Here is a 25,928-nt window from a genome sequence, read left to right as displayed (position 1 = left end):
CAGTCTTTCTGTTTTTAATATTTGTCCTACATCTCTCTACTCTCCCCACAAAAATAGCTAGTGACATTTGGGCTCTTTGATGGTCCTGGTTAAGATTCTTCTACATGTCCTACAAGCACCACAAGTAATTCTGCCACCATTGACTTAAAGGTCTCCAATTTTAAATGCCAGGGGAATGATGATGGCAGGAGCTGGTAAGTGAATAGGAAGCTTGTCAATCAATGTGCATGCACTTTCATTCACGTTTGATCTGTGCATCTGTGACTTGAGAGAAACACATAGAATACATTCAACACTTTTTTACTTGCTTCTTTCTCAGCCTGAAGAATTGTAAAGGATGATTTTTTTTTATTATTTAAATTTATTTATTTAACATATTTGGTTTTCAGCATTGATTTTCACAACAGTTTGAATTACAAATTTTATCCCCATTTCCACCCTCCCCCCCACTCCAAGATGGCATATATTCTGGTTGCCCTGTTCCCCAGTCAACCCTCCCCTCTATCACCCCCCTCCCCTCTCATCCCCTTTTCCCTTCCTTTCTTGTAGGGCAAGATAAATTTCTACGCCCCATTGCCTGTGTATCTTATTTTTTAGTTGCATGCAAAAACTTTTTTTTTGTTTTTGAACATCCGTTTTTAAAACTTTGAGTTCCAAATTCTCTCCCCTCTTCCCTTCCCACCCACCCTCCCCAAGAAGTCGAGCAATTCAACCTAGGCCACACATGTATCATTATGTATAACCCTTCCACAATACTCATGCTGTGAAAGGCTAACTACATTTTGCTCCCTCCCAACCCATCCCGCTTTATTGAATTTTCTCCCTTGACCCTTTCCCCCTTCCAAAGTGTTTGTTTTGATTACCTCCACCCCCATCTGCCCTCCCCTACATCATCCCCCCCTTTTATTTATTTATTTATTTTTATCTTCCTCCCTCTTCTTTCCTGTGGGGTAAGACACCCAACTGAGTATGTATGGTATTCCCTCCTCAGGCCAAATCCGATGAGAGCAAGGTTCACTCATTCCCCCCTCACCTGCCCTCTCCCCTCCTCCCACAGAACTGCTTCCTCTTGCCACCTTTATGTGAGAAAATCCACCCCATTCTATCTCTCCCTATCTCCCTCTCTCAGTATGTTGCTCTCTCATCCCTTAATTTCATTTTAATTCTTTTAGATATCTTCCCTTCATCTTCAACTCACCCTGTGTCTGCTCTCTCTCTTTTACATATACATATATATATAAAAATGCATATATATATACATACATACATACACATACATACATATACACATAGATATATACATACATACACATTCACTTATATATACATAAACATATATATATATATATATATATATGCATATTCCCTTCAACTACCCTAATACTGAGGTCTCATGAATCATACACATCATCTTTCCATGTAGGAATGTAAACAAAACAGTTCAACTTTAGTAAGTCCCTTGCAATTTCCGTTTCTTGATTACCTTTTCATGCTTCTCTTGATTCTTGTGTTTGAAAGTCAAATTTTCTATTCAGTTCTGGTCTTTTCACTGAGAAAGCTTGAAAGTCCTCCATTTTATTGAAAGTCCATATTTTACCTTGGAACATGATACTCAGTTTTGCTGGGTAGGTGATTCTAGGTTTTAATCCTAGCTCCATTGACCTCCGGAATATCGCATTCCAAGCCCTTCGATCTCTTAATGTAGAAGCTGCCAGATCTTGGGTTATTCTGATTGGGTTTCCACAATACTCAAATTGTTTCTTTCTGGCTGCTTACAGTATTTTCTCCTTGATCTGGGAGCTCTGGAATTTGGCGACAATATTCCTAGGAGATTTCTTTTTGGGATCTATTTGAGGAGGCGATCGATGGATTCTTTCAATTTCTATTTTGCTCTGTGGCTCTAGAATATCAGGGCAGTTCTCCTTGATAATTTCTTGAAAGATGGTATCTAGGCTCTTTTTTTGATCATAGCTTTCAGGTAGTCCAATAATTTTTAAATTATCTCTCCTGGATCTATTTTCCAGGTCAGTGGTTTTTCCAAGGAGATATTTCACATTGTCTTCCATTTTTCATTCCTTTGGTTCTGTTTTATAATATCCTGATTTCTCATAAAGTCACTAGCTTCCACTTGCTCCAATCTAATTTTTAAAGTAGTATTTTCTTCAGTGGTCTTTTGGACCTTCTTTTCCATTTGGCTAATTCTGCCTTTCAAGGCATTCTTCTCCTCATTGGCTTTTTGGAGCTCTTTTGCCATTTGAGTTAGTCTGTTTTTTAAGGTGTTGTTTTCTTCAGTGTATTTTTCAGTATTTTTTTGGGTCTCCTTTAGCAAGTCATTGACTTGTTTTTCATGGTTTTCTCACATCCTTCTCATTTCTCTTCCCAATTTTTCCTCTACTTCTCTAACTTGCTTTTCCAACTCCTTTTTGAGTTCTTCTATGGCCTGGGGCCAGTTCGTGTTTTCTTGGAGGCTTTTGTTGTAGGCTCTATGACTTTGTTGTCTTCTTTAGGCTGTATGTTTTGGTCTTCTTTGTCACCAAAGAAAGAATCCAAAGTCTGAGACTGAATCTGGGTGTGCTTTCGCTGCCTGGCCATATTCCCAACCAACTAACTTGACCCTTGAGTTTTTCAGTGGGGTATGACTGCTTGTAGACTAGAGAGTGCTATGTTCCACGTTTGGGGGGGGAGGTGCCAGCTCTGCCACACCAGCACTGCTCCTTCCCCAACCCCCAACCCGAACTGGGCTTAGATCTTCAGCAGGCTGTGCACTCCTGCTCTGATCCGCCACTTAATTCCTCCCACCAGGTGGGCCTGGAGCCGGAAGTAACAACAGCTGTAGCTGCCCCACCTCCGCTACCCCCGGGGCTGGAAGTCGAACTGGGAACTCCTTCCACTCCCGCAGCTTTTCCCACTAACCTTCTCCGCAGTCTTTGGTATTTGTGGGTCGAGGGGTCTGGTAACTGCTGCAGCTCACATATTCAGGGCGCTAGGGGGCCCCCTCCACCCGACTCCAAGTTTGGTTGTTCCACGCTGCTCAGGCTGGGCTCTGCTCCACCCCGTTCCCAGCTCCCAGCTCCGTGTGGAATAGACCTCACCCAGAGACCATCCAGGCTGTCCTGGGCTGGAGCCCTACTTCCCTCTGCTGTTCTGTGGGTTCTGCCGTTCTAGAATTGGTTCAGAGCCATTTTTTATAGGTTTTTGGAGGGACTCGATACGGAGCTCACTCTAGTCCCTGCTTACTCGCTGCCATCTTGGCTCCGCCAGGATGATTTTTTTTTAAACACATCTCATGAAAACAGTCTTTCTTGGGAGAACTATGAATGTGTCCCATGGGTTTGTGTTAAAAAATTATCAAACATATATCTTTTCAAGTCCTTAACATTTGAAAATTTCCAAAGGCTTTTTCCTTTTCTGCTCCTAATTCCCCACTCCCCCCCACCCCCACTTTGTATATTTACATGTAGCTGAGCTTCACTAAAGGAAGTTTTTGTGTCTACAAACAAGTTATTCAAACCTAACCTAAAGAGATTAAGCCAACTACATAGCAGTCCCGAAACTAATTTTCAGCTATTTATATGCTCACTCAAGATGGTGCCAGAGACTACTTTTGAAGATGTAATTTCAGAAAAGCACATCTGAGCAAAACATAGTATTATAAAGCTGCTCTGTGTTAAATAAATAAATAAATGCATTTCTAAATGATGCACTGATAAAGAAAACAGGATTTTGCATGGTACTGCCTAGCAAAATTACTGGGTTGTAATGTGTCTGCTTCTGAAGTCTCAAATTTTCATATTACTCAAAGCACACTTTCACTATTCACTTAGAAGGAGATAAAAATGCATGAGATTTTGACCACTCTATGATACCTGGTAATATAAAAAGCTACCAATCTCAAGCAACTGCTCTCAGGATTACTAAACATATATAGAAAAAAAATGTATAGCAAATGAAGGCTCGGCCAGTCCAAATCTATATAACTCAGTATAAGTTCTTCCCTCCCTGCCACTCCTAAATACTATAAATGATTATATCACATATAATTTAGTTTAAGGTATAGGAAAACTTGGTTCCAAAACGGCAGTTTACAACAGCCTGTTAGAAAAAGCAGACATAATTATGTCTGTATAATAATATAAGACAGTAATGTTATACATCAGGTCCAAAAGAATCAACATAGTGATTCTTTCTATAGATATGGTCTATACATTATGGGTCCCAATAGAATATATATGAAGGTAGCAAGGTGGTACAGTGAATTGAGTGCCAGGTATGGGGTCTGACTCTTCTTCTTGAGTTCAAATCTGGTCTCAGACATTTACTAGCTGTGTGACCCTGGGCAAGTCACTTAACCCTATTTGCCTCAAGTTCCTCATCTGTAAAATGAGCTGGAGAAGGAAATGGCAAACCACTCCAGTATCTTTGGCAAGAAAACCCTAAATGGGAGTCACCAAGAGTCGGACATGACTGAAAAGTGACTGAACAACAACAAAAAGTATATAAATTGAATATACAGGATATGAAAAAACCTGCAAGTTATAATCTACACTCAACCATTAAAAAAAAACTACTTGGATCAGAAAGTAGAGAAAGAATGCTGCAGAGATTTGGAATCAATCACTTTACTCTCTGTATACCTTTGGGCACGTCTTTTAACATCTCTAGTTCTCAGTTTCCTCACCTTTAAAATAAGAGGGTTGGACTACATGATTTCTAAGGTTCCTTCTAGCTACAGAGCTATAGTCATACGAATAGGCTAGACCATCAAGGTTAAGTTACCTTTACCTTTAAGAAAATCATGGACAGAGAAAGCCACAGTCACTCCAAAGTGACAATGTCTTCTTCAGGAGCACATGCTTCTTGAAGGCAGGGACAGAGTCATTCATTTCTACATCCCCATCACTGCCTAGTACAACGCCTTACACAGAAAAAGGGCTCCACATACTTCTTGAATTATAGTAAAATCTGATTCACTTTCAATTGGAGAATGAAAATATAGTACTATGCCAGTGTACTGCTTTAAACAAGAAATGTACACTTTACAGGGAAAGTAGCCACCTTTATGCCCCTTTAGAGATAGATCAAAATTGAAGGAAAGATTATGAAATGGAATCATACATAGGTTAGTAAGCATGTTAAGGTAGTTACTAATTGGGTCAAATAACACAAAGCCTCCCCCCCCACCAAAAAAAAATCAAACACCAAACCCAGACTTCTCCGGGTGCTTGGAGAAAAATAAAGCTGTAGAGGAAGCCTTGTCTCCAGGCTAACACAGAGATGCTGATATTGGGGTCCCACAATACAGGGGATTTACTAGTCAGTCTGATTTCGATCCAGGAAAAGAGGGACAAAGGGAAGAATTTGTGTTTTCCTATTGGCCTTATCTGATCTCTCTCTCTCTCTCTCTCTCTTCCTCTCTAATATATATATGCATATATGTGTGTATATACATATATATGTTTTGATGTTATTGCTTAGCTTGTGTAAAAGCTTTAACTTGAGCTAATATATTCTGCACATATGTGTATATATACACGTCTGTGTATATATTATAATTATACATATATATATCAAACTCAGAGTAAAAGATTTTTTTTATGCTGAAGCTTAACTTTTATGTACTAAGTAGTTCTGCATAGTAAGTATAAATAAAATTTGAATCAAACCTCCAAACTTCAAATTTTTCTATTGACATATTCAATTCAACGCAATATGAAAAAATTAAGTATCTAATAATAATAGTATTTATATAGTGCCTTAAGATTTGCAAAGCACTTTACAAATATTTTCTCATATTATTCTCACAACAACCCTGCGAAGTAGGGGCTATTATTGTCTTCATTTTATAGTTTTGGAAACTGAGGCAGACAGAGGTTAAATAATTTACAAAGGGTCACGGATCTAGTATTGTCTGAGGTAGAATTTAAACTAAGATCTTCTTGACTGTAGGCCTAGCTGACAGGCATGGGGAGCCTGCGGCCTCGAGGCCACATGTGGCCTTCTAGGTCCTCGGGTGCAGCCTTTTGACTGAGTCCAAGTTTTACAGATCGAATCCTTAAGGGGATTTGTGCTGTGGAATTTAGATTAAGTCAAAGAGCTTCACTCAAGGACCTAGAGGGCCACATATGGCCTTGAGGCCACAGGTTCCCCGCCCCTGGACTCTAGCACTTTATCCACTTTGCCACCTGGAGACCTACCATGTACATGGCACTGTGCTAAGTGCTGGGAATATGAAAACAAAAATGAAAGTCTCTATCCTCACATATTCTGTGGCAGAGGTGGCAAGGAGATACACACACATATATCTACACATATACATACACATACACAGTACATACACACATATATTAGGTAGGCAGTGCAGTGAATAGAGTACCAGATCTGAAGTCAGGAAGACTCATCTCCTTGAGTTCAAATCTGGCCTCAGACACTTACTAGCTGTGTGACCCTGGGCAAGTCACTTAATGCTGTTTGTCTCAATTTCCTAATCTGTAAAATGAGCTTGAGAAGGAAATGACAAACCGCTCCAGTATCTTTGCATAGGGTCCCAGTGGGTCTGAAATGACTGAATAACAACACACACACACACATATATTTGTGTGTGTATATATTTATACACATATACACACATACATACACACACACAGAGTATACAAAGTAATTTCAAGACAAAGAGAGCACAAATAGGAAGTGGCTCTGAGCTGTGCTTTGTGGGGAGCCATGGAGTCTGAGTACATTTCAGACATGGGGACCTTGGAAGGAGGCAGATGGAATGCTGGGTTCAGGGAAATGCTGCTAGGCCAATTTGACAACAGACAGTGACTGAAAGGGGATTAAAATGAAATGAGACTGGAGAGGTAGGTGGGAACCAGATTATAGAGGGATTTAAATGCTCAGCTGAGGATTTTCTATTTTATCTGAGAGCTAATAGGAAGCCACTGAAGATTTTTTGAGTGAGTGCCATAAACTTGTATTTCAGGAATGGCAATTTGGCAGCTTTGTGGAGGGATGTGTTGTCATCGTACCGCTGAATGACCACATAGGAATTTTTGACCTGAAATGATGGAGGATTAAAAAAAAAACCCAAACCAAACCAGACTCTTTAATTCTGATCTCTGCTTTTTTGTAGGTATTTTTCATTTCGCAAGTCACACTAACACCCCTGAACCACCTGCACATCTCTTGAAGCTAGCTTAACTGGTTAAGGCTTTAGAAAAAAAGGGAGATTCTGAATGTCAAAGTGTTATAAAAAGATAAAACACATGATTCACAGTCTGTTGCCCAAATGGGCTACCCAGAGCAAGTTTCCTTGAGCCTGTTTCATTACTAGCAAGTTTGATAAATGAACATCCGTGAACAGACTGAAGATTGCCTTTTAGTCATGTTGAAAATCCCCCCATCTGTCTGGAACTTCACAAGGCTATTATGTTTTATTTCTTTAGTTATTAATAGTGATTGCTAGTTATTATTAGTCATTAATTTGTTCTTCATGTTGTTAGGAACTAGGGTGTCCCTGTTTTTTCCTGTAACTGGTTTTTAGCAATCATCTAAAAAACAAAACAAAACTGAATGAAACTCTACAAAGAGAGCATTGAAGCAGGATTCAGGTGACCTCAGGTCTAATCCTGGTTCTGCCACTTATTAGCTATGTAACTTTAGACAAGTCACTTAATAGCTTTGGACCTTGGTTTCCTAACTCTTACAATGAGAGAGCATCACACAGGGGTGGGGAGTCGGCGACCTCAAGGACACATGTGGCCTTCTAGGTCCTTGAGTGTGGCCTTTTGACTGAGTCCAAGTTTTATAGAACAAATCTTTTTATTAAGGGGATTTGTGCTGTGAAGTTTGGATTCAGTCAAAGGGCTGCACTTGAGGACCTAGAGGGCCACATGTGGCCTTGAGGCCACAGGTTCCCCACCCCTGGACTAGACTGTGGATCTCTCTCAACTCCGCCAGTCAATGACTCTTTAACTGCAATGACTTAGCCGGAGTGGAAAACTTTCTTGTTCATTGTTTTTCCAGGATTCCTGCTGATTCATTTTCATCATGAAACCTATTAAAAATTTTATTAGTTTCCTTTTCTTAGGGGGTGGGGAGAGGATAACACCTTTTCACCTTTCATTAGCTAGGAACAAATCTTTTTATTTTGAGTTATAATAAGTATAGCATTAATGATAAAGTAAATAAAATAGGTGTTTTTCCTGCTCTACAGAAACCCATGTAGCTTCTCTCATTACATGTTCATACCTTGTTGTGAAGGCCTCAATAAATGCTAGATATTCTGAATGAACCAATGGCAAAAAGAGGTAGTAAGACTGAAAGATCCTGCTGAAAGAAAAAATGAGTCCAAGAATATATTACCTACCCAAACAGATAAACCACAGGAATGCTGATTTATAGAGTGATCTGCCTATAGTAAGAGGGCGATTAATCAATGTTTGCAGGATTATAGAAGGGTTTCTTTAAATTGAGAATGCCCCTAGTATATTTCTGGAAGATATTTGAATTTCTGGTACACATAACATTTTTTGGAGGAATCATTTGACTGACTTCATCAGTGGAAGGGAACTCACAATGTGGAAACATCTTCCAATGATCTAGCACAGGGGTTTTTATACTGGATCCACAGTGAGTCAGTCAATTAGCATTTATTCAGGCCATTCACTGGAAGGTCAAAGCTGAAGCTTAAATACTTTGACCATATAATGAAAAGATGGAACTCACTGGAAAAGACCCTGAGACTGGGGAAAGATTGAAGACAAAAGGAAAAGGAGATGGCGGAGGATGAGATGGATAGATGGTATCATGGAAACAATGAACATGAACTTGGACAGACTTTGAGAGACAGTAGAGGATGGAAAGGCCTGCCATGCTATGGTCCATAGGGTCATGAAGGGTTGGACATGACTGAATGACTGGACAACAACAAAAAAGTGCACTGTATTAGCTGCCCAAGGAGTCCCTGATTAGATTTAAGGGGATCAGTGAACTGGAATTTGAACAAAATTATATCTTAATTTTCATTAACCTCTGACTAAAATTTATCTTTTCCTTTAATCGTGAATGTAGGCAACAAACTACAATTTTACTAGCAGTATGTGTGACTTTGTCACTAACAGAAGTCACAGTTACTTTTCATATCACACCAGAATTGTTGCAGATATTTTCAAATATCCTTTATGCTCATTATTCAAATTCACTCTAGTTAATACTAGATATTTTACTATATCACAAACTTGTTTTTTGAATATTTTGACAGTTGTATTTCCTCTGAAAATCCTTTGTTTCCTTTGAATCCAACATACTTTATTTTATATATTTAAAAACATTCTTCTGAGAAGGGGTCCACAGGTTTCACCAGGCTGCTAAAGGGTTCCATGACACCCACCCTGCAATAGGGTCTCTCCCCAAATCACCTTGCATTTGCTCTGCATACGTTTTCTATACCCTTTTCTAACCAGCCATTTGTGGAGATTTATATCGTGTTTCATTTACATGTGTGCATGTTGTTTTCCCTCCAGGAATGTAAGCTGCTTGAGCACTTTTCCCTTTTGTATTCCTCGCACCTGGCAAAATACCTGGCATATAGAAGATGCTAATTAATGCTCACTTGTTTTCTTGATCATACAGTAATGCTTTTGTAACTTACAGCTTTAGAGTGTTTCCTGGAAGACTGAGGGGGTAAATGACTGGCCTAGGGTCAAATAGTGTTGGTTCGGAGTCGGGACTCAACCAGGTCCTCCCCACTCAAAGACCAGCCTTCTATTCAGTGTGCCAAAAGGACTCCCACAGAGAACAGTCAGGTACACCTGGACTGCATTTCCTCTAATGTGTTCTACTTGATCGGCCTTTGGTTTGTGATTAATGTCAAAATGATAACTTCAGCAATTAGATTCCGAAAGTGATTCAAATGAAAATGATATCAAGGCAAGTTGGGATTCTGCCACTCCTTAATTATTTAATTTCCTTCTTCTCAAGCTTAATAAATCAAACCAGTGTGAAACTTATAGTATAATAAAACACTAAAGGAAAAAAACAAATTCCAGATTGACAATGGACAAGTAGTGATTTATTTCATAAGGAAATAATTTTATGATAAAGGTTATCTGTACAATTCTTGATTCTGAATTACAAATTTTTTCATGTAAGAAAATTAGTGTTTTGAGCCCAATTTCAGAAATTCTATGGGGCAACAGTGATAAGTTTTAGCTATTTAATGTGAATTCATTAACCACGAGACACAGCTTATGAATTTCTGCTTTGCTGTTGTTGTTTTTGTTATTTCAAATGACCTCTCTTATTCCCCTACCTTCAAAATCCTTCCTGTTTTTCAAGAGCCAACCATAATCCCACCTTCTTCCTGAGGGTTTCCTGACCATCCCAGCTTGATGTGATCTCTCATTTTTATAAACCTTTGTAGTCTGTTTTTGGTGCTTGGGTGTGTGTGTGGGGGGGGGTGGGGGGTGGGGGTGGTGTGTGGTGTGTGTGTGTGGGGTGTGTGGTGTGTGTGGGGTGTGTGTGTGTGTGTGTGTGTGTGTGTGTGTGTGTGTGTGTGTGTGTGTGTGTTGGGTCTACAATTACATCCTTATGGTAAATCCTTATGGTGTCTTACATGGCTTCGTATCTGCTGTAGTAACACCTTGTACATAGTACAATCAAACCAGATGAAGGCCAGAATTCCAAGGGCCGTTAATGATTATCTAGTCCAATTTATTAATTTTACTTAATGAAGAAACTGAAATCCAGAAAGGAGAAATGACCACCTCAAAAACGTGTGAATAAGAAAACTGAGACTACAATGCATTTCCTTACTCCAAGGAACAGTGTTCTTTTTACTATAGTCTATATCCAAATTTGTCACTGCAATATCAACATAGATCCTCTGAACACTGGAATCAATGATCCTAGGGCCCAGCATTTCCTTTTTTGTCAAAACGGGCATATCCTTAGCTCGTTCCATCGAGTTTGAAATCTTCTAATTGGCCATTTAATGACCCATGGGATCTAATCTTTTAGCCGGGCAGTTCTATTTTCTGTCATCTTTCCTATATCGCCCATCCAATGCTTTTCTACATGACAGACTGCCTTCAAAACATCTGTCACTCATGACTTTCGACAGAATTCCTCATTTTTTGAATGACAACAAAATGATAGAATTTCTGAACTGGAAGGGACCTTAACAATGATGTCTATCTCAACATCAAAAAGGACGAAAATGATAAAAATGTTGATATTAATAACAAATTGTACACATAAATGGCAAAATAATATGTCGCCTACACTTGCACAGACATAACATTTATGCAGAAAAACCTGAAGACAACATTTTAAATAAATGCTGCCATGCCAAATACCCACAGTCTGGGTGGAATACAGCTACACAGAAGAAAAAGCTTACAAAACGTAGTGGTAGCACCCCCGTTGCTCTGTCTGCTACTGTATCATACAGAGGAAGCTTTTGTTGAGCTTAGAGAAGGTATGCTTGTTTCCTAAGACTTCTATTCACCACCAGAAAGCAGTTAGTTTGTCCACCCATTATAATTCCATATAATATTAAATATGAAAGAGTAATAGCGGAAGAAAGGAAACAAGCATTTATTAAGCACCTACTATATGCCAGACACTGTGATCCTTCTAACAACTCTGGGAGGTAGTTGCTATTTTTATCTCCATTGTACAGTTGAGGAAATTGAGGCACAAAGAGATTGTGACATGCCCAGGGTCACACGGCTAATAAATATCTGAGGATGGATTTGAATTCAAGTCTTCCTGACTCCCAGCCCTGTGCTCTATCCACTGAGTCACCTCAGAAGGAATGGAGTCTTGTTCCAGGGTCATTTCTATAAACTACTTCCAAAAATGAGAATGAAATGTTGATAATAGTAATAACTCACATTTACGTATCATTTTAAAGTTGGCAAAGAATTTTCCTCAGGAAGAGCTTTGTGTATCCAGTAATTCAGGTATCATTATCCCCATTGTACAGATGTGGGTTAGAGTTTAAGTGATTTGCTGGTGGTTAGGAAGTAATCTAATGAGCTACTAAGTGTCTAAGGGGGGATTCAAACCCAGGTCTCTGGATATGTCCAGCATTTCTTCCACTCTGCCAAGAGATCACTGATGTATTTGAAAGAGCACCAGAGTCAGAGAACCTGGGATTGAATCCCAGCCTTTCCAAGTGATGTTGGACGAGTCACCTGACTACCATCAGCCTCGGTTTTCTCATCTGTATCAATGGCATCTAGAGTTATAAATCTGTGATCCCGTCATCTAAGTCCAACCCCCCTATTTTACAGATGACTTACCAAAGTCACACAGCAAGTTAACAGAAGTAGTTATTTGTTGAAAATGATGACTATATTAATTATACATTTAGAAATTTGTTAATCTGAGTGATTATGTCTATGATAAAGATTATGCTTTGCCAGAAAACAATGTCCAGAAGTAAAAAAAAATAAAAAAATAACAAACTATACACAAACTTTTTAGAGACATAAAATATCTAATGTGTCCTATTACATTCAAAGGAATATTTCCTTGTAAACAGGTATACTTCATTTTACAGAACTGGTACGTTTTAGCAAAATTCACCATAAAGATAATTTCTATAAAGCAACAATCCTATTTCCTTATCAATTTCCATGATGTACTCAGAGATCCATCTCTAAAATCCTCCATGATTTTTTTTCTGAGTTAAAAACTTTTGTTGAGCAAGGAGTTCAGACCGCAGCTCGCCCCAAGGCATCCTGGTCACTTCAGCACTGCTACAGTGCGATACTGGCTGCTGTTAAAGTCAACAGCTGGTGTGTTCTATTTCTTTATAAATGGCCACTAGCACTTTCCTAACTCCCCTTAGGTTGGGTATTCATTCTTTCTCTCAGTATGTCAAGAGAAAGGTTTCCCCAGTACTGTAGCTATTCTGTCTTCAGCTGAATCACTATCAGACAGATGGCAAATCTTTTCATTTGTAATAGTTGTACTAATAACAACACAAAAACACAGCCTCCTTGTTTTTGCTTCTTCTGTGTCCCAGTAATGGAATGCCCATTCTTTACCTAGTGTATGGACACTGACCTGTCACTTCTGCTGGTACCTGAAGAGGCTCCTCAGTGGCTAAGGACTTCTTCTCCTGAGGGAGCCTTTCTGTTTTTTCCTGGGCAGACTCAGTGGAGGAGTTGTCCTTGTCACAGACATTCACGTGGCAGTTATATGTTCCTGATGGCACTAGGGAGGCCGTTTCTGTCTTGTCCACCTTATCCTTAGCATCTTTATTGCCTTGGTGCTGCTTAGACTTGCTTCGTTTTCTTTTATTGTTCTGGGACAAGCAATAACAAGGAAAGAAAAATTATGCCATGTGAGCCCTTGAAATAAAAGAGAATGATTAGATATATGAATGAAATGTGTTTTCACATTCATTTTCCAGCTGTTCTAACAGAACCTTGGGGAGGTAAAGCCGCATTATTTAACAATTACCTGCCACAGCTAATTCACTACCTACCAAAATTTTTGAGTAATAAGCTGCATACAATTTTACTACCAAAAAATATTAGGCCAAAAAGTCCCCACTTCATACCAAAAGTCTAATGGCAGGTAATGCATCTGCAAATATCTGAGAAATCAGTGGAGAGATTTGTAGCATATAATTCAGTTTAATATAAACAATGCTCCTGAAATGCCCAGAATGACCAAAATATCATACTTCCAAATGCAACACATGCAATTCAATTTAAAAAAAAACATGCAGTAAGTACCTACTGCATGCAGGGTGCCAGGCCAGGCACTGGGGATCAAAAGAAAAAAAATTCAATGGCTCCTGCCCTCAAGGAGCTTATATTCTACTAGGGACAGGGTGGTTGTGGAGGAGCAGTATTTTGTGCATGATAGCAAAGTGTTATATAAGATTAGGAGTAACAGGGGGCAAAGGAAAGATCAAGCAAAGTGCCCTAAAACATTTGAGGAGGGAAAGACAGGAGATCAAGGAAGGCTAGGCAGAACAGCTAGGAGTGGTACCTTGAAGAAAATAGAGGTATACAAAAGACAGAGGTGAGGAGAGAGTATATTCTAGGCATGGGGGAATGGTTCATTGTAGAGTAAAACAGGGCTGGAAAAGTTACACTGGAAACAGATTACAGGAGGCTTTCAATGCATTTCTGAGTTCGAATTTTATCCTATAGATAATGAGGAACCATTGACAGCTATTGATCTGGTCAATGACAAAGTAGTACTTGTGCATTAAGAGGACCATCTCAGTAGTTCAAAGAGTGGACTGGAGATGGGAGAGGCTGAAAGCAATTATACTTGTATGGGCCAAGGATGATCTATGGGGCCTGACCTAGGACGTGTGATGTGCGTGGAGAGAGTGGGGGAAGGCTGCCAGGAATGCTGCGGAAGTGGAATTGACAAAAACGAGCAACTGATCAATTATGGGGGTGAGGGGAATGAAAGAATCAAGTAAATTCCAAGTTTGTGAACCTAGAACACTGGAAGGACTTTGCTGTCCTCAATAGAAATGAAGAACTTTGAAGGAGAAGAGATAGAATTAGAAAGGAAGAAGATGAATTCAGCTTTTGAACATGTTCAATTAGAGGTGATGGCAGGTGGGATGTTAGATGGATCATTTGCTAGGTAGTTGGAAATATGGGGTAGGAGTTCAGTGGAGGTCAGGAGATATAGATTTGAGAGTCACTTATATAGAAATAATAACTGACTTTAGGGGAACTAGAGAAATTACCAAATAAGTGTAGAGAAAGACCAACTGGAGACAGAAATGTTGGAAAACAGATAACAAGCATGATATGAAGCCCTGATAGAGGAGAGGCGGAGAACTTCGATTATCCGGACATCTGCTGAAGTACTCAGGCAAAAGTGAAAAATTAGTATCGGCTCACCTTGTCTGAATTATAATTTCATCTTTTAAAATCTAAAGGAACCAATGAAGGGAGGCGGTTTGATTCTTGATCTTATTCTTACCAACACAGAGAGCAGAAATTATAGGAACCATGACAAATTTATGATAAAGAAGAAAAAAGGAAACCAGGCATAGACTAATCTGAGTCTGATACTCTTTTATGAAAAAGTCTGATGGCTACGTTTTATTTTTTCACCCAGTTATTTCCCAGCATACCCCAATATGAAACATATCCTAGATTTCAAGAGAGGTTTCAGATAAAGGATGAATAAGACAATCATGGACTAAAATGATATAGGGGCAGTCAATCTTAGAAAAAGAGAGTGAAGAAACAATTCTTATAAGGAGGAAGAGGGAGAGTTTAAAGAGATTGTTTAAAGGTAGAGTAGTGGGTAAGAGTGGTGGGCCTGGAGTCAGGAAGGACCCGACTTCAAGTCCTACCATAGATATTTAGTAGTTTTGTAATTGTGGAAAATTCACTTACCTTCTAACAACCTCAGTTTCCTCAAATGGAAAATGAAGATTATAATAGCATTTATCTCCCGGGGTTGTTGTGAGGATCAAATGAGATCACCTCCATACAGCATTTTGTAAACCTTAAAGCGCTATATAAGTGATAGCTATTATTATTATTATTATTAAAGAGACTAATGTTCAAGGAAATCATTGATCGAGTTAAATTTTTAGAAGACACGTACAGAAGATGTGGGCGAAGACAGGTAACAAAGTGTAAATACAAAAGCCTTGCATGGTCCTTTAAGAATAGTGTCAGGAGTGCTAATGTTCAGAATGAGCTGAGGCCGGCAAGGAAAATTTAGGACAACAGAAAGGGTTTTTGTGGGGAAAAGAGAAAGATCAAAGGCTGTATCAGCTCACTGCTTAGGGTGGATGAGAGGATAAAAACCAATATTTAAGAAAAAGTTTGCTGCTTGATTCTAATTTCATTTTCTCTCTCAAGGAGAATGATCTTTGACCTGGAAAGAACTGCACAAAAATAGCTAATAAAAAGTTGATATCCAAGATAAGTAAGGAGACAGTAAGAGAGCACCTAGTTGCCTTTAATAAGTTCAAGTCTCCAGGCCCAGATGAACTACATCCTACAGTAATGAAAGCATTGGCAACTATGATTGCTGAGTCACTGTCAGTGATATTTGAAAGGCTGTGGAGAATGGGAGAAGTATCGTGGGACCAGGGAAGGGGCAAATGTTGTTCAAATTATAGTCCAGGTAGCCTGTATTGGATTCCTGGAAAAATTCCAGAAAGTATTATTAAAGGGATGGTCATCGAATATGTATGTATGTATAAAAAGAAACAATGATCCTAAAGAACCATCATGACTTCAACAAGAACAGGTCATACCAGACTAACCCAAGCCTTTCATCTCTTCTCCCCACCAATATAGAGGCACAAAACCCCTTTCTGCTGTCCTAAATTTTCCTTGCCAGTCTCAGCTTATTCTGAACATTAGCACTCCTGACACTATTCTTAAAGGACCATGCAAGGCTTTTGTATTTACACTTTGTTACCTGTCCTTGCTTTCATCTTCTGTACCTGTCTTTCAAAAATTTAACGCAGTCGATGATTTCCCTGAACATTAGTTTCTTTAATAATGATAATAGCTAGCATTTACATAGCACTTTAAGGTTTGCAATCAATAGCCTCTGAAGTCCTTTTCAAGTCCCAGTCTGTGATCCTGTCATTTCAACACTGGTAGATGATTATAGTGCTGAACATAGAGTTTATTTGGATTTTAGCAATGAACTTGATAAAGTCTCTGATGCATTTCTTGGGGAAATCATTTAACCTCTCCAGGCTTCACTTTATTTATCTGTAAAATGAGAAGATTGGACCAGATGGCCTCTAAGTCCTCTTTTGCCTCTAAAGCTTTGATCCTATGAATTCTATGATAATACACATTTCCCTGGTTGTGGAGAAAATGGGAAATAAGCTCTTTGCACATAGGCTTATAGCCTTGAGACAGGTCAAAGATTAAAGGGTAATTGTGTCTTTATAATAGAGTATACTCGACAGGTAAGGGTCCTCGGAGTATGCATGTGTGGGCTTATTAGAGAAACAAGGTACAAGCAGGAGAAGTGAATGCCAGCAAATTCAAAATCTAAGTAGGAGACCTAGTTTCACCTCCTCTTTAGAAAGTCATAATGAGAGTATGTTAGAGGACACATCCTTTCCTTTGTGCTCAGAGAGTTCAGAGTACCATGGGATCATAGATTTAGAGCTAAAAGGGATCATCCAGGACATCCCCAAGCTATTAAGGTATTGTTACTGCATAAAATATGTATATACATGTATATGCACACACACACACATATATACATGCATGCATATATAAGCATATCCATACACACAATTACATACAGTACATGCATGATACACACAACACATGTGTACATATATACACTAAAATACACACACTAGTATATGAACTTAAACATGCCTGTGCACATAACGCACATATATGTACCTATGCGCACATATTACATAATATATGCATGCAAACATATAGATTATGTATATATACACATACATAATGTACACAGTGCATATGCACACCGAATGCACACGTGCACATATATGCACACATGTGGATATATCCACATGTATGTGCTTGTGTGTATACATACACCATATACTCACATACAAACATGCATGCACACAGGCATATGTAACCATGTGCATATGTGTATATATATATTAAAGTTCTATACATACATCATATATACACACATATGGACACAGTACATATATAATGCATAAACATGTACACACACAGACATGCATAGATCATGTGCACACACATAGTACCACACAATACATATATAACACACATGTGTATGCATATGTACCCACAGACACACGTACATATATGCACAACGTATTCATATACAACATTCCTACACATATACACATACCATATACATTATATAATATATGCAAGCATGTGTATATGTATACATACATAATATACATATAAATACATACACTTACACATGTTGCACCCCCCCCCCCACACACACACACATATATTACCAGAAAGGTCTCATAAGGCAGCCCAGACCTAATGCAGATTTCTTTTATTTGAGGAAGCATGTGAAAGTTTCTTTAGAGATTTCTGGTCTACTTGAGTTGCTATCTGATACTTCTTGGCCTCCATGCTCCAGGATAATTTCTGATATATTTGGCCCAGAATCCTTCTAATTTCTGGAACAACTTCTTTTTACATTTTTTTTGAGTAAAAAGACATAAGTATACTTAAGGATAGAGGATGTCTCCCTGAACATAGGATTGCCAGTACACAGAATAGAAGAAGAGGCTAATAGTGTGAAATGCTTGCTTTTTTTGTAAGCTTTGTGATATGGCCATGAATAAAAGCACAAAACAAGATGCTACAGCAGAAAACCAAAGGAGTCTGGCTGGGGATGCAACTGTTTGGAGATCAACACCGAGTACTTTACCTTCTTCTTCCCGGTCATATTCCACTCTTTCAGTACCTGAACTGCACTGCCTAGACAAAGAAAAAGATCAGTCAACATACTGGGAGAATAAAACAGCAATCCCCAAAATATCTTTACCATTCTATCTTAGGAAAATTTTTTGACTGGTTTATTTGTTAAATCTGCCTTAATAACTGAAATCTTCTATTTTTTTAAACAAATCCAACATATTTTCTTGTAGTTCCCAGAATTCCACCTTCATGTCACTTATCATAGGATTTTTGCCTTACCAAAATATTAATTCTTACTACTTTTCCATCACTATATTATCTATATTTCTTCATTATATTATGTCAGAGACAATGACATATTTCTTGATAAACACACTCTCAGAGGTAATATTAATAAACTTGTCACCCTTGATGAATGGAGAAGTATATCTATAACCTTCTCAGTGAAAAACCAAAACCAAACAAAACAAGCCAGATCATTCCAAATTTTGATAACTACAGAGGCCATATCATGCAATTTAATCATACTCAGCTCTTTTTCATATTTCTGTTTGAGACTTGTGGCTTATAAGGTGGATAGAACAGATGACATAATCTTGATTTTATAATACAGTGATATAATTGTTTGTAACACTGTCACTTTAAAGCACTGGAAGTTCATTATAACCAAAGCTTTAGTTTCAGATGCTATCACAGTCCATTTACATACAAACATACAATATGCAATAAATTTCCTGTAATTCATACTAACTGGGGAAAGACTAACTTGAATAAATGAAAAGCCTAGATTACAGAATATTTTGAAAATACATTAAAATACGTTCAAGTACATAAATCACCTGAACTAGTCTGATAAAGTTAGTTTGTTCTGAATGATGAACTTAAAGATTGGCATCCCATAGGGTCACAATTTTCAGGAGAATGAAATTGTCAGTGTTCCTGACTGGCTAGAAATGAAAATGTTGATACGTGGTTGCTAAGGACTTTTCTCATCAGGGCAAGTAGCCACGGACTGAATTAGTGGTTAGTAATTGCTAATAGAAAATTGTTTTGTGTAAATTGTTCATGTGGTTCAGTTGTTCGTGTCCAAACCTTTGTGACCCCATTTAGGGTTTTCTCACAAAGATATTGGAACGACTTGACATTTCCTTCTCCAGCTCATTTTACAGAGCAGGAAACTGAGGCAAACAGGGATAAGTGTCTTGCCTGGGGCCACCCAGCTGGTAAGCATCTAAAAGCAGATTGGAACTGGAGGAAGATGAGTCTTCCTGACTCCAGGTGTGGCCCTCTCTCCACTGTGCCACCTAGCTGCCCTTTGCGTAAGTTCGTACTCCCAACGTTTTCTAGACTGCTTGAAAATTTTGTCATTCTACCTGCTTTTAATAACAACAACAATATTAACAATATTATTAGTAGTAAGAATAAAAAACAACCCAGCATTTATATAGCACTTTAGGGTTTGCAAAGAGCTTTACAAAATACGATGTCATTTTATTCTCACAATAGGTAGGAGCTATTATTATACCCATTTTATGGTAAAGAAAACTGAGTCCAAAAGAGGATAAATGATTTGCCCAGCATCACACTGAGAGCAAGTATCTGCAGGCTAGATTTGAACTTAGGGTATAGCACCCAGATGACCAATATAATCTTTTTACAGAAAAAATGTGGTACGTAGTAGTCTGGCAGAAAAAGCACTAAACTTGAGTTCCGCCAACAACTAACTGTAACCTTGGATGAGTCCTTTAAAATTTCTGGACTCAGTTTCCTCTTCTGTAGAGTGATGGAGTCAGACTCAATGATTTTTTTTTAACCATTGCTTCTACTTCTAAAATTCTAGAATTCCTATGAAGAAGGAAATTTCTAAACCAAGAAAAAGTTCAGACCAGTCTCTGTTGTGTTTGAGGGAAATGAGGAGAATCCTAATCGCTCAGATATCACTCTCTTTGCATTATAATATCATTGCCAATACTGCTTTGACTAGTGATAGGACATACTACTTATGCAATCATTCTATTCATTAAGGAGAGGCCTCCATTAGTCAACATGCTAGCCTCAATCAAGTTACTGTAAGCCCTTGACATAATGAAATCTTAGCTAAAAAACATTCAGCAACTCCGACTTAACATGAACTTAAAAAACTTAAGTTTCTTAAAACTTCCCAAAATTATTGAGGTTGTCCTGGTTAATCTTGGTTAATCATGTGACCTCTGAGGAAGAAATTATAACTGTCTTTCAGTAAACTCCTCCAAATGTTTTACAATCCTCCAGGAAGTTCTTACTTGGAGCTAATTTGTAGTTCTCTTGAAATAATTTAAGCCAATTTCCCCTAACTTTGTATTTTTCATCTGCAAGAAGAGGTGCCCGTTTCCTGCTTAGTTGTGCAACATCAAATTTTCTCCCAAACATTCAGATTTGGATAATTTTATGAGAATCACATGAAGGGCCTGTGGAAGTTTAAACTGAAGAAGGGAATGCTGAGAGTGGCATGATCGCAGTCCTCAAACATCTGTAGTTTGTCATGGGGAAGGATTAAATGTGTCCTGCTTGGCTCCAGATTAGGGTAAATGGAAAGTATTACTAGTAATTGGAGCTGGTTTAAAGTGGAAGGTGCCTTCTGAAAGTGGTAAATGAATTCCCTATCACTGAAAATCTTCAAGTGGAGCCCAGATGACCATTTGTTGGGGTCATTATTGTGGGCATTCTTGTTCAGGCACCAATTAGACTAGGTGGTCTATGAGGTCCCTTCCGACTTGGTTCTTCTATGATTTTGTAGTCAAATAACCATAATCTGGACAATGAATTTTCAGAGAAGAATTCCAAAAAAGAAAAAGAACTAATAACATGAATGAATGAAAAATGCATGAAATAACATTTGTTAAGCGCTTACTATGTGCCAAGTAGAATGTTCCAAAACTATTATAATTCAATTTCAACCCTACTTGGAATGTTTAAAGCTATTTAGACCACCCATAAATAACTTGTGTACATGAATTTCAAGATGCCTGAGGTCTATTAAACTTCTACAAATCTACTGCCTCTTAAAGGACTTCTAACAAATGATCTTGGTTCTTTGTGATTTTTAAGAGGATTTCTATTGGTCCACCCACCAGTGAATAGTGGTTTCTTAGCAATCAGAGGGCTTTATTAATGAGGCAACAACATTGGCAAGGTGAAATTTTCATGGGAGACAAATTTTCATGGGAGACTATTTAAATACAAATTGATTTGGTGACAGTCTATCAATTACTATGCTTTTCAGAAGGACCACTTTGTATTCAAAACATTTCCTGTAGGCAGCTGTGGGAGCCCTATTGGTGAGGAACCCCATCAATCCAAGGTAGGGAAACTGGTTTAACAGACCCTATTTGAAGCATCAATTTCCCTTGTAAAGAGTGGAGGGATATAAAGTGGGATAAAAGTTGACAGAGCAAGAGATGAAGGGGCTGTAGGGTCAGGTTTGACCTTTCCCCTACTTCACACTGAGGTATAGAAAGGGACCCAAGTCAGTAACAGCAGTCATTTGACTGGTAAGATTCATACAGTGGCACCAAATAGCACTAAAAATAGGTACTGTGCCAATCCCAGTAGGCCTGCCACCTGACTTGCATGTAATTGGTTACATCTATGTGAACTCAGGGGTTTTCCCACTTCTGCTTCCAACTGCTCCCTCCTGGAAGCAGGTCAACTTTTTGTTGTCTAAATATAAGCATAAAACACTACACTCTCAGTTGCCCCAGGACAGTTGGACCTTGTGTGTGAGACCAGTCCTGGCCTTGTGCTGTCATCCCATGTCAGGTGCAGGACTGGACAACTGGGGTCTACAGTGGTAGGAAACAGAACAGGCACATGTATCTTCTGCATCCTTTGTTCCTAGGAGCAGTTCGTGAGGCTGCAAGGCAGCATAGACATACGGACTTGGAGTCTCAAAGACCCAGTTTCAAATCTCGCCTCAGACAGCTAGATGACGATGGGCAAGTCACTTAACCTTTTATGGGCCTGAGTTTCCTCATCTGTGAAGTGACAATATAAATGTAAGCTTTTGTCAATGAAAAAAATTTAGATAGCTATGCCTACTGACATTTTAAAAGCTACCCCCTTTCTAAGGATTTCCTATTCATAGCAGCAAAGTTAAAACTTGTTATTTTTGATTTGTTACTGTTGGGGGGTGGGAAAAGGCCTAGAGAGATCAGTAGCGAGCAGAGGTAGATACAAATAAGAGAAGTTTTGCTTGAGTGGGGATAACAGGGTCATACTTCATGAATAGGAGAAATCAGAGACAAGCTCATGGAGCCCCTTAAGCCCTAAGTCCAAGGACTCTAGTCATAAGGACAAATACAGCTATGGCGGTTGCATTTGCTTTAAATTCCAAACGTGGTGAATGACTTTTGTAGTCCAGGATGAAGCATACGTCCCTCCCGCGAAAAAGGAAACCATTAAATCAATGTCATTCTCAACAAGACACCATCACCATTAGTAGAGAATGGACTTGATTGTCAAAATGCCAGTCAAGTCTGATTTCCATGACAGGTGAATTGCCTGTGATTAGTAGGATTATAACTGTTAACCTTTCACAGAAAACATCTAAAGGTTTTCCCAGAAGACAAGAGGGATTTTTAGCACTTCTCTTACTTTTTTTTCTTTTTAAGTGAGCCATGGACCTAAAGGAACTTATAAAAATTTTAGGCAGTACTTGTTCTGGATAGAATTTGCTGGAAGAAAAATTAAGAGGGTGAAAAACGTTGAATATTCAAGTTTCCTTCATACAACAAGCATTTATTAGGCAAGCATTCACTATCTGTGAGGCCCAGTGATGGGTTCTCAGGGAAGATAAGGCATTGTCTTTCTTAAGGAACTTACAAGATAATGGCTGGTTTTGATCTCTCTGGATCAATGAAAAATTCAGGCTTACCATCCATGAAGGCTTGAACTGCTCTATCCACATTATTATCAAACTGTTGTAGCACCAGCACTATTTCATTATTGCTTTTGTTGGGGACAACTGATCGGACAGCATAAATCTGGAGAAAAAAAATAGAAGAAAACAATTATAATTTTCCTCAATCTCAATAAAGAATAATTATGTGTGTGTGTGTGTACATATATATACACATATACACATATACATATATACATGTATACATGTATATATATGTATATATATATATATCTATATCTATATCTATATCTATATATAGATATATATATATATATAAAAGAAATGTGAAGAGGCCTTGAGGAGGCCTTGAAATATCAACTAGTCAATGCATTTCACACATGATCACTGGCTTACTGACTGATTTGGACTACTTGCTTCCTCTTCTCCACTCAGCTCATACCATAGGATCAGATCATAAGATCATAGGACTTAAAGCTAGAAGAGACTTTAGGAATGATTTAGTCTATTACTCTTAGTCTATATATGAGGAAATTGAGGCCTAGATAGATGTCTTTGTGAAAAGAAACACAGATTTTGGTAGATTTGTACAATAAACAAATAAACATATAATATGAACTTGAGGTAACACTAGCAATACAAGCCATTAAGTACACCCAAAGCATCCAGAGGAAATGGAAATTTATTCTCTTTATCATCAGTAACTTTCATTGAAGGCAAATTCTGATGCCAAATTATAATTCTCAAAGGCTGTGTAATTGTCATGCAATGCCTGACAGGTCCTACCAACTTAGAAAGACTTTGAGTAGGCATCTGCCACATGACATCCAGCCAGCCAAGTTCAGAGAGGCTATGAGGGGAATGGAACATTGAATATTCAACATATTCAAGATCTTTTTGAATTCTGAGCATCATCCACTGTGTTGTATATTTCTTCCATCTTTGTGTCATTTGAAAATTTGAAAAACAGGCCATTTATAGCTTTATACAGTTATTGATAAAAACATTAAACAGAACAGGGCCGAGCAGAGCTCCCTACAGGGAGTTTGGTTTCCAGGCAAGCTTGAATGTAGAATGTATGAAGGGAAACAGAGTGAAATAAGATTGAAACAGAGAAGCTGGAACCAGACTGGAGCGGTTTTGAAATGCTGGTCTACACAGTTCAAATTTTATCTGATGGACAAGAGGAAACCAAAGGCTTTTGAACTTGATTAAACTTGTGAATTAGGAGGATTATTTCAATTTTAGGAAGAATTATAAGAATTGGAGAGCGGAGAAATTGGATGAAATTAACTCAGGAGGCTATTACAATAGGCAAGGAGAGCCAGAGGAAAGGTGTGTAACAACGATGTGGCCAGCAGCTGCTGTAGGGGTGTAAGACCTAACAGGACCAACAACAAGAGCTGCTGCCAGCACAGGTTCTTTGATCTGCTTTTCTAAGGAAAGCAACTTTAAGGGGTTAACAATCTCACTTTAATCAAACATACATGTATCATTCACTTAGTTCAGGAGAAAGAGCCAGCACCCTGGATTTCAGAGAGAGTACAAATAGAAATTACAAACATACATTATATAAACAGAGCAAAGAAACACGACTCAGCAGACAGGCTTCTAGCTGTCTGTCCAAGCAATACCGCAACAGTTGCCAGAGAGAGAAGCAACAACATCTGGGTTTCTTCAAGGCCAGGGGGCTCTAGCAGCTACCCAGAGTGTCCACACCAACACTCTTCCAGTGAGTGAGAGCCCCAGACAAAATGCTAACCTCTGAGTTTATATACCCTGTTCAGGGTCAAAGGGTGTCACAACCATGATACTCAAACCCATGTAAACTAGGCTTTCCCTTGAGGTAAGCAGGTCATCAAAGACTCCCAATTTAATCCATGAAACAAAGGACAGACTCATCAAAGGCAAGTGATTACCTAAGTGCTCCAAAAGAGAAAATAGTAAAAAAAAAGTTCCACTCTGATTACTGATTCAAGGTGGTAACAGTACATGGTAGGTAGAAGTGGGGGTGGGGGTAGAAGTGAGAGATTTTAGCATCAGAGATGTGTTTTGGGGCAAAATATGATGAATATCCATTTTGGATATCTTGAGTTTGAGGTGTCAGTGGGATATTTAAGTAGAGATATCCAGCTGGAAGTCAGAAATGTACAATTGGAATTCAGTAGAAATATTAGGGCACACATACAGATTCAGGATGTATGGTCAACGTTTAATATACATTTGCTGAATTAAATTGTAAATTACAAATGCAGGAATTTTTAAAATTTTGAGCTTTATAAATATTCACTATCTGGGTCTTACCAAAGACATACTTTTATAACTGTCAAGCGATGTTCTCATATGGTGTGAGTGGCAGGAGAAATATAAACCAGTCACATGAAATCAATGTAAGCCTCATCCACTGTGGAATCAATCTGTTATCAAAATAAGGAAGAGGAGGGGGCAGGAGAGAAGCAGCTGTTGCCGATATCCCTAAAGAGGCAGCAGCCTGCCTCCCATTCTGGGGATGTTTGCCACTGGCATACAAAAGCAAGTTGACATGTATTCAAAAGCTAACCACATGATACCGTGGTGAAGAGGAGCAAAAAGATAAAAAGGAAAAAGGACACGATCCAACTGAAAGCAATGGTGGTGTAGGGATCTGGTGTTACCGGAGGGTC

The 25,928-nt window shown here is 38.6% G+C and overlaps 1 protein-coding gene across 3 annotated transcripts in view; it reads right to left on the bottom strand.

Annotated features, from left to right (window-relative positions):
- Positions 1-25,928, bottom strand: part of SPATS2L (spermatogenesis associated serine rich 2 like) — a 241,613-nt gene that overhangs the window by 49,231 nt on the left and 166,454 nt on the right. For all 3 annotated transcript variants that reach the window (XM_036744739.1, XM_036744738.1, XM_036744740.1), the window contains exons 3-5: positions 23,281-23,389; positions 18,379-18,428; positions 13,072-13,312 (exon numbers count right to left, since the gene is read on the bottom strand). In XM_036744739.1, coding sequence (XP_036600634.1) covers positions 13,072-13,312; positions 18,379-18,428; positions 23,281-23,389 — 400 coding nt within the window. The remainder of the gene's footprint in view (positions 1-13,071; positions 13,313-18,378; positions 18,429-23,280; positions 23,390-25,928) is intronic.

Source organism: Trichosurus vulpecula, chromosome 2 (genome assembly GCF_011100635.1).
Source record: "Trichosurus vulpecula isolate mTriVul1 chromosome 2, mTriVul1.pri, whole genome shotgun sequence".
Taxonomy (NCBI): Eukaryota; Metazoa; Chordata; class Mammalia; order Diprotodontia; family Phalangeridae; genus Trichosurus; species Trichosurus vulpecula.
This window is presented reverse-complemented; position numbering and strand designations above follow the sequence as displayed.